At 52.4% G+C, this 8,689-nt stretch overlaps 1 protein-coding gene across 1 annotated transcript; it reads left to right on the top strand.

Moving 5' to 3' along the window:
* The first annotated feature begins 1,285 nt into the window (after positions 1–1,285).
* Positions 1,286–8,069, top strand: ISCU (iron-sulfur cluster assembly enzyme). Its single transcript, XM_029922621.1, has 5 exons — positions 1,286–1,452; positions 3,020–3,133; positions 3,999–4,109; positions 6,044–6,122; positions 7,528–8,069. The coding sequence occupies exons 1-5, from the start codon at positions 1,339–1,341 to the stop codon at positions 7,611–7,613; spliced, it is 504 nt and encodes a 167-aa protein (XP_029778481.1). The 5' UTR covers positions 1,286–1,338; the 3' UTR covers positions 7,614–8,069.
* The last annotated feature ends 620 nt before the right edge of the window (positions 8,070–8,689 follow it).

Below are 8,689 nucleotides of genomic sequence, written 5' to 3'. Positions count from 1 at the left end.
GCTGCTCTTAATCGTGTTGGTCGGTTCAATTCTTCGTCTCCATCAGAACACGATCACAGGTTTCAAAAAGCGGTTTCACATTTACATACATGTAAACATCCTCATAGAAGAAAAACTCTAACACAGCTTGCATTCCATCGCAACTGTTGGGTCTTTGCACAGGAAGTGGAGGCCCTAGAGGAAGTCATGGAGTAATGATTGAAAGGAAGGATTTGGTGCTGTCTTGAGAAGGTCAAAAAAATCTAGGAATAAACGCTTGCCTTGTGGTCCGCCTGACCTGGCGTTTGTTTCAGGCTCCGCAGCAACTGGGCCTCAAATGTAGAGAAAACAAGTTTTTAGGGGAGGAATTGATCACACCATTTACGAGAAAAACCCATTTCCAAAAGAGATTCCTCCCCTTGATGTAATACCTGGTGCCTGGTAGGCGTTAAATACATATGTGAGTTTTCTGGTTTTATAAGATCATATTCTGCAAACCAAGATTAATAAATTACATTAGTAAGCCCTCCCTTAGAAAATCTTCATTTCCAAGCATTGTCCTATAAATTATGTCAGTTTGCTGCTTTATGAAAAGAGAACTTGATGCAGACATAAATACGTATCTGTGCTTTTTAAAAAATCAGGACATGGTGTGTTCACCTCCTCAAGCTCATTTTTGTGTAGGAAAATATTGGTGTTTATTTGTTGCCTTTCTCCCCCATTAGCAAGGTTAATTATGTAAGCAATTAATGTTTTTTTTTTCTTTTCCTTGAATCCCCAAAGACTAGTACAGCGCCTTGCCACTTGCTAGGTACTCAACACCTATTTGCTCAATGAATTGTCCTTGAATTAATACAGAAGCCAGGATCAAGACTTAAAGAGATGATGTCATTCGCCTAGGGTCACACAGCCAGGAAGGAGTGGAACCAGGGTTTCCCAAGTATTCTGTCCGGGCAACCTTGGACAAGTTACTAAACCTCCCTGACCGTCAACTCCCTAAGGTGAAAAATGGGGTTAAGAGAAGCAGACTGGTTGATCCACTGCGCCGCACTCCGGCAGCAGGCTTTGTGAACACAAACTTAGGTCCCGCAGGTCAGCTTCAGGACCCGCTCTGATCCACACAACCCTACAATAGAGAGAAGAGTCCTCTCTGGCTTCCATCCTTTAGCTCCAGATCCCGCTCCCCCGGAGGGGCGTGGTCAAGGCGGGGCCAAGCGGGGACGTGTGCGCAAAGGGGAAGGACGCAGGCGCGAAGTCGCGGTGACTTACAAGGGTGCGCGCTCCGAGCCGAACGCCGGCTCGCGGGCACGCCCCTCCCCTCTGTCTCGCGCTTCGCCTGCGCAGGCGCAAGCCCGCAAGATGGCGGCGGCTGGAGCTGGCCGTCTGAGGCGGGCAGCGTCCGCTCTGCTGCTCCGGAGCCCGCGCCTGCCCGCCCGGGAGCTGTCGGCTCCGGCCCGGCTCTATCACAAGAAGGTAGGGGCGGAGGAGGGGATGCGCGGGGCCGGCACCGGCAAGCGGGCGGGAGGACGAGGACCGCCGAGCGGACTCGGGCAAGTCCGCGCCCGGCGGAGGCCTGGCCTGGAGAGGAGCGGTTGCGGGTTGTGCGCGGCCTTGGGAGCCCCCACTGCAGCCAGGGAAGGAGCCGTCCCCTCGCGCCCCTCTGCCTGGACGAACTTCCGTTTGCTGCGCAGTGACTGCCTGCGGCTGAAATAAAACTAACCGCTGCCCATGGGCCCCGCCAATGGCTGCGATTTCGTGCATCCCGGGCTTAAAACCCAACAGCCCGGGCTCTGTTACGATCTGCCAGCCTGACTTCAGGGATGAACACACACTGGCGCGGGCTCCGGCGCCAGTCAGGCTGTTGCCCTGGCCAGGTGACCTTGGGCAAGTCACTGCTCTGCGCCGAACCTGTTTTCCCATTTGTAAAAGGAGGTCTTAGCGTTCATCTACGCGAGTTAGTGCTTGTGGAGCCCTCAGCCTGGGGCCCAACACATGGAGATCATTTGTGGTGCAGTTATTGCTGTGGGAGCCCCTAGCCTCCGAGTGGAGTCAGACGCGTAATCAACAGCCATCATGTTTTCATTTTTGTCTTCTTTTTTGGCGGGCCGAGAGGAGCGGAGCTGGGGAAGTAGGGATAGGCGCGTAGTTTACAGCCCTTGCCTTCCGAGGGCGTGGAGTCCCCAAGACATGCACCTCTCCCACTCGGGAAGGGACTGCCTGAACAACGCGGTGAATCAACGTGGGGCAAAAAGGCCAGATTTCGGTACTATTTTGTAGGTCCTTGGGGTTGGAGTCAAAATCCGTGGTCGGATAAGTGGGGCAAGCAAACTGGGAAGATCGGGAGAATTTAGGATTAACTGGTAAACAGGCCTCAAGGGTTACATTAAAGCCTTTTATGTGCCAGTTTGACTAGATCCCACTCCATTCTGGTTTCTGCACGCTGGCAGAGGCCTTCGCTCCTCCCCCACCCAGGGGTGTGTTTTGTTGACAATACCCGCTCCACGAACGTGGGCTCGCAGCCTTTCTACCACCAGGGTGCGCTGCTCGGCCGGCGTGATTTCCGGGCCTCGAAGTAGTCATAGGACCATGGTCACGCACAAATGCGTTCCATAGCCTTGTTCCTCCTGGAACATTCTCCGTGAGGCTTCTGGACAGTCCTTCAATTGCTGGACTGTACTTAATTTTAGAATTGTTAATAGTAATCATTACCTTCTGAAGATGGGTTTTATTTGGAAATAACATAAATGCTATTTGATCCCAGTGACTGGTGATTTAAAACCCCATGGGATTAAGACCTGATTTTGCAGATTTTTCTCCAGCGTCTCAAATCTCTGAAGGTAGTTGGAGAAGAGCTACAAAAAGACGGGGTTATAAAGTCTCAGGGACATAAGTGTAGGCCTTCCAGCCCAGGTGAAGTTTGGTATTTAGTGATTGCTTGTCAGGTTCAGCTTGCTGACTTCAAGGAGCGTACCATCCGTCAAGCGGCGGGGGGGCAGTAACAAGAAAGTGATCGTGTATTCTCTTAACCTTCCCATTTCAGGTTGTTGATCATTATGAAAATCCTCGGAACGTGGGATCTCTTGACAAGACATCAAAAAATGTTGGAACTGGATTGGTGGGAGCTCCAGCGTGCGGTGATGTGATGAAGTTACAGGTGCCCCTGTTTCCGTCTTTAACGGTTATGACATTTGCATGTACAGCATTTCATTTGGTCTCCATCCGGATTCCTGTGACATGATGGGACGGGCTGACGTGACCAGTCATTAGAGCAGGAACTGAATCTTAGTTCTCCTTCCTAGTACACTATGCCGATCCTTTCTGACAGTAAACTGGTCTCCCTTTCCTTCTCACTGTCTTAGCTTAAATTCCAACTTCAGCTTGGTAGACAGTTTTGTGAATTTTACCGATCAAAGGAAAACCACAGCTGTTCCATTAGCAATCCCCAGTGAGTCAGGAAATGCAGTATATCAGCCCTCCCCCAAATGGGAGACAAGACAAAGGCAGTGACTGGCACTTTGGGTAAACTGTAGCTCTGTCCACATCTGCTTCATCTTGGGGAGTGAGTGGGCAGCTTGCCAGAGGTCTTCATGCCTGTCTTAGAAAACAGAAATGAGGCAGGAGAGAACCATTAGATGCCATTTCATGCCAAACTAAAAAGCATTAATCAGAGACCTTTATTGCAGACTCTCCCAGTGTTTAAAAATGCAGGTTGACCTAGAGCCCGGAGCAGAACATCGCAGCCGGAAAACGAGCTAGGATTGCAAAACCAAAACAAACAAAAAACAGGGGGAGGGGGACTTATCTTTACCAGGTCAGCCTGTATAATTCCAGTAGTAGTTCCTGCAGGTCACTTTTCACCACTGAGCCCTTTGCAACAAAGCAAAGTTAGTAATTAACGCCAGAACCTAAAGGTGTGGAGATCAAGACCAAAGCGCTTGGGGGAGCACCAGTGAACCCTATAATCCAAGTTCTACAGGGTGGCACCAGGAATCCCTGCTTATCTCCTATCTCTTTTTTAGATTCAAGTAGATGAACAGGGGAAGATTGTGGATGCCAGGTTTAAGACGTTTGGCTGTGGTTCTGCAATTGCCTCCAGCTCCCTAGCCACCGAATGGGTCAAAGGGAAGACGGTAAGGCTGCCTGCAAGGGAATTACATCACAGTCCTGACCATCCTGCTTCTCAGCTAAAGGAAGGGTCTTGTGGGGGGCGGGATGTCGCTGTGATGTTTTTTTTTCAAACTATTCTAATTTTTAAAATTTCTCCTCAGGTTTTGATTAAATTCTTCTCCATGTTGCGAATTATGAATAATTTTGTTAAAGGTTTTTTAATTTAACTTTTTATACATTTATTTATTTTTGAGAGACAGCATGAACAAGGGAAGGGCAGAGAGAGAAAGAGACACAGAATCTGAAGCAGGCTCCAGGCTGCTAGCTAGCGGTCAGCACAGAGCCCGACGTGGGGCTCGAACCCAGGAGTCGTGAGATCATGACCTGAGCCAAAGTCGGATGCTCAGCCGACCAAGCCACCCAGGCGCCCCTGTTAAGATGTATTTTAATGGGGGGATTGCTGATCATTTTTATTTGTTCAGGGATTTTGATGGTGATTAGTTTTGTTTCTAATTACATAGAAAAAAGATCTTTACCTCCCCTGCTAACAAAAAGAACTACAAAGAAATCTGAGGCTTTCACCAAGGTTGCTGATTATAATTTCCTAGGAGTTTAAGGGTAGGAGAGGTTATATCGTGGTTTGTGTTCTTGTTTATTTCTTTTCGTCACATTTCAGGAAGGGTTGTGGATGGCTTGTAAGGATTTATGACATAACAAACTAGTCTGTGCTCACAGAGGGATTAAAGAATCAAAAACAGCGAAGATGGAGGCAAAGTGAACAAATAAATCCGAGCAGTGATCCCGGTGGCTGGTCAGCAGGTCCTCGGAGGGTGGAAGTGAAAGAGGCCCGAACATCTTTTCTCTCCTTTTCGCTGCCAAAGCCTCTTTCCCCGGCAGCTGCAGAGCTGGAAGGTCCCAAACTCGGTGAAGAGCTGGAGAGTCTAAAATCCAGTCTTGAAGACCTCTCAGGAAAGCCAGAATTGCAGGGCTTCTTATCTTTGCAGCCCGAAGGGATGAAGTTCAAGGAGCTGAGTCACGGAGGGGTGTGCTTGGGGAGCTGGGCAGCTCTGCGGCAATGCGGAGTGCCAGGCCACATGCCACCTGCTTCCTGGGGCCCAAGGCCTGGCTGGCAGGCTCCTCTGGCAAGCACAGACCCAACCTGTTCCAGCAGGATATGGCTCGGAAGTGACTGGTTAAGAAGGAAACGGGAAATGAGACAAGGCACCTGTGCTCCCAAGATCTGGCCTCTGAGTTGTGATCAGAAAGTGGAAGAAAGAGGGCCTTTCTCCGTCTGAGTTACTAGGAACAGAATGCGAAGCATAATCGTTGAAGTCAGCAGAGTTGGAAAATGGGGGGCCGATGAGGAAATCTGGCATCCCTCACGGCAGCGGGCTCCGTTCCACGTAGGCCGCGTCACAGGGTGCGGCCTTGGGCACTTGACCAAACCCAGGCATCCTTTGCGGTCTGTTTCGAGGAGGCAGATCCTCCTTTAGGCAGAGGATGAGCCTAAAGAGGGCACGGTCCCAACACTTACTTGTCTGTGCCACTGGCCTGTTTGCCATCTCTCTGGCCGCCCTGACGCTATTCAGTGCTTCTCGTGGAAGGGATTTATTCTAAACGTTTGGTATAAGGACATCAGTAAAGCTGATACTCACAAAACCACAATAGGAAATCCCTACCTTAAAACAGACAAAACAAACTGAGGGACCTCTGACCGGCCGGCGTGTGGAAGGGTCGGCGTCGGCCTTGCTGGCCCCGGCCAAGCACTGGGGTGTGAATATTCCACCCTCAGGAGCCCCCGCTGCAGCTCTGATGCACAAGCTCGGGGTCTCTGGGGCTGTTGAAGGGAAATCACCCCCCCCCTTACCCTGTCCTGACCTTTGACCTTCCTGTGTTCACTGCCTGCTCGGTAAGCTAGAGGCTCGCTGAGGCTGTTGGTCTTTCTCTCATCTCTCAGGTGGAGGAGGCCCTGACCATCAAGAACACTGACATCGCCAAGGAGCTCTGCCTTCCCCCTGTGAAGCTGCACTGCTCCAGTAAGTCTGCTCCGCGGCGCCAGCAGGCGGGGGCGGTCAGAAGTCTGTGGTGGTAGCAGCTGGCATTTGTGCCAGGGTGACGGCGAGTCCGTGTTCATCACAGAGTCCGTCTTGACGGCCTGCAGTGGGTTAAAGCCCCCAGGTGTCACGGCTGCGTCCCCAGAAGAGTCTTCCAGGAGGCAGTGTGCCTGGGCGTCGCGAGGAGCCCCTCGCGGTGCTCTTCCTAAGCCCCGGGAACACCCGCTAGTCCGCTGCGGGGCATGACGGCTCCTCCTCACAGACCAGGGAGGCGCTCGGGTGAAAGCACCCCGGCCACACGGCTTCTAGGTGGGACGGCAGGACCCAAGCCCCGATCTCTGATGTCAGACTCTGTGCCCTTCCCACCCCATTGGAGTCAAGTTCAGACCAGGAAAGGTGAAAAGTCAGCCTTTGCCCTGATCCCGTCTGTCGCCTGTGTGCTGTCACGTCCTTCCCAGGGCCTGCTCCCGGCACCATGTCTGGGTGTGCAGGAGCCCCCTCCGCGCTGTCCTGAGAGAAAGCCCAGAGGCCTTAACGCCTCTACTTGGCTTTCCAGTTCAGTCTCTGTCTTCAGTCTAAAGCTTTTCCCATCCTCTCTCAACCTTCTGTGGGAAGAGGGAAGGAGAAACAGCAGCCTTCACTTACTGATGGAGGTTTACTGACCACATTAGAAGTCAGCAGGGAGCCAGGCCTCTTGCCAGGGTAAGCGTCACGGGAACGAGGGATGTGGTGCGGCTTCGGGAAGCCTGCTGAGGCCGCACTTCTTCCACCTGAGCTGGACTTCCGGGTCCCCGGGAGTAAAGGCCGCAGCTCGTACGCGGTTTCACGCGCTTCAGGAAACCCCCGGCCTCCTCGGGTGCCGCGGCCTTTAGCTGTCTCAATCCAGCACTCTTCGTTTCTCCCCCCCCCCCCCAGCCTCATTTGTAACATGGACTCCAAAGTAAAAGTGTTCAAGCTTGGGGTCCCTAGAGAGTCGCGTGGCAGTACTGGCAGGACCTCAGTTCCGCCGGCTTGCTCAGCCTCCACCCGCCACCCTTATTCCTGACCCCACGGGAGCGGATGAGACCATGTCTCGTGTCCCTGCGATGCCTGAGTCCTCACGCTATCCCAGCGAGAAGACAGTGTCTTCTCGAAGAGGGGGCATTCCAGGAGGCTGAGGGACGAGCCTAGGATCCCAGGCGTTGAAGCCCCAGTCTGTCTCCAGAGCCACTGGACAGGGGCAGCCGGGCTCGGGGAAGGGCTGGTTGGCTTTCCGGGCTTGCTCGGCCCCCCGCCCCCCTGCACCCTGGCCTGCCGGCTCTGGTGAGCCCTTCCCAGCTCTGCGGCGCTCCCACTCTTCAGCAGGTGGTGCGCAGACTCAGCGTGTCTTTCCTTGTGCTACTTCCAGTGCTGGCTGAGGATGCGATCAAGGCCGCCCTGGCTGATTACAGACTGAAACAAGAACCCAAGAAAGGAGAGGCGGAGAAGAAATGAGCCCCAGCGAAGCGTCCGGCCGCCGCTCACGCCGTTTGCCCGCCCGCCACGCAGTCACCGTAGGTGTTCTCAGAGCCCCTCACTACAGTAAAAGAGCTCGGACACACGCGCGGCACTCGCGGGTCCCGTCGTGGCTCTAGTGCAGGCGGAACACGCAGTTCGCTCGTCCCAGGCCCCGCGCTTGCTCTCAGCCACTTTTATAGCCTTAAGCCCATTCGTGCATATTTTGAGTTGTGTGCATGGCCTCAGAACCGAAATCAGAAACGCAGTCTCCGTGTGGCAGCCTGCCAAGTGCACTGACCCCCAGTCTCACCCGAACCTGCCCGAGGAAGATTACCAGCAGAAGGCCTTGTTGTGATTACTCGATAGAGCCAATTACTGTACATAAAACAGATTTGCACATATATATATATATATATATAAAATAAACATAAGACCATGTTTTTCTCTGGGAAATCTTGTCTCTCGGATCCCTTGCTCACCCCCAGGTCGCGCCCCAAGCCCCCTGAAGCTCCCAGGCCCGGACCATGACCTTGTACACCTTTCTCAGCACACTGGTCAGTAAAGACCATGGACAGGGATGGCCAGATGTGTGTCACATTTTACGGAATGAGGAGAAGGGGAGGAGAGGGCCATCTTTGTTGGTGATTCTTTGCAAAATAATACATTGAAAAATAAACCACATTAGAATACAATGTGATAAATGAACTTGCACAGGTCTTTATAGTTGGGGTTCCGCTCTTTGGGAGGAAGGGCTGTTAAAGTTGTAAAGAACTCGCAACTGCTTGGAACCTTGACTTTAAACATGAACTCAGCCATAACTTTGACCCAAGAGATTGGTCTGGGTATGTAGAGATCACTGACAGAATTCGGACTTCATAGGAAAGACTGTGACAATGTGATGAAAAAAAAAGGTGGAGGGGTGTGCCTGGGTGGTTCAGTGGGTTGGCCATCTGACTCTAGATTTCGGCCCAGGTCGTGATCTCATGATTTGTGGGTTCAAGCCCTCTATCAGGCTCCATGCCGACAGTTCGATCCTGTTTAGGATTCTCTTTCCCTCTCATTGCCCCTCCCAA

Source organism: Suricata suricatta, chromosome 14 (assembly GCF_006229205.1).
Source record: "Suricata suricatta isolate VVHF042 chromosome 14, meerkat_22Aug2017_6uvM2_HiC, whole genome shotgun sequence".
Classification (NCBI taxonomy): domain Eukaryota; kingdom Metazoa; phylum Chordata; class Mammalia; order Carnivora; family Herpestidae; genus Suricata; species Suricata suricatta.
This window is presented reverse-complemented; position numbering and strand designations above follow the sequence as displayed.

What these genes read in the sequence shown, in the direction of transcription:
- ISCU (XM_029922621.1), top strand. Translation starts at nt 1,339, where the DNA reads ATGGCGGCGGCTGGAGCTGGCCGTCTGAGGCGGGCAGCGTCCGCTCTG. An exon ending in CCCGGCTCTATCACAAGAAG is followed by an intron (nt 1,453 to 3,019) that starts GTAGGGGCGGAG and finishes TTCCCATTTCAG; the next exon opens with GTTGTTGATCATTATGAAAA. An exon ending in GTGATGTGATGAAGTTACAG is followed by an intron (nt 3,134 to 3,998) that starts GTGCCCCTGTTT and finishes TCTCTTTTTTAG; the next exon opens with ATTCAAGTAGATGAACAGGG.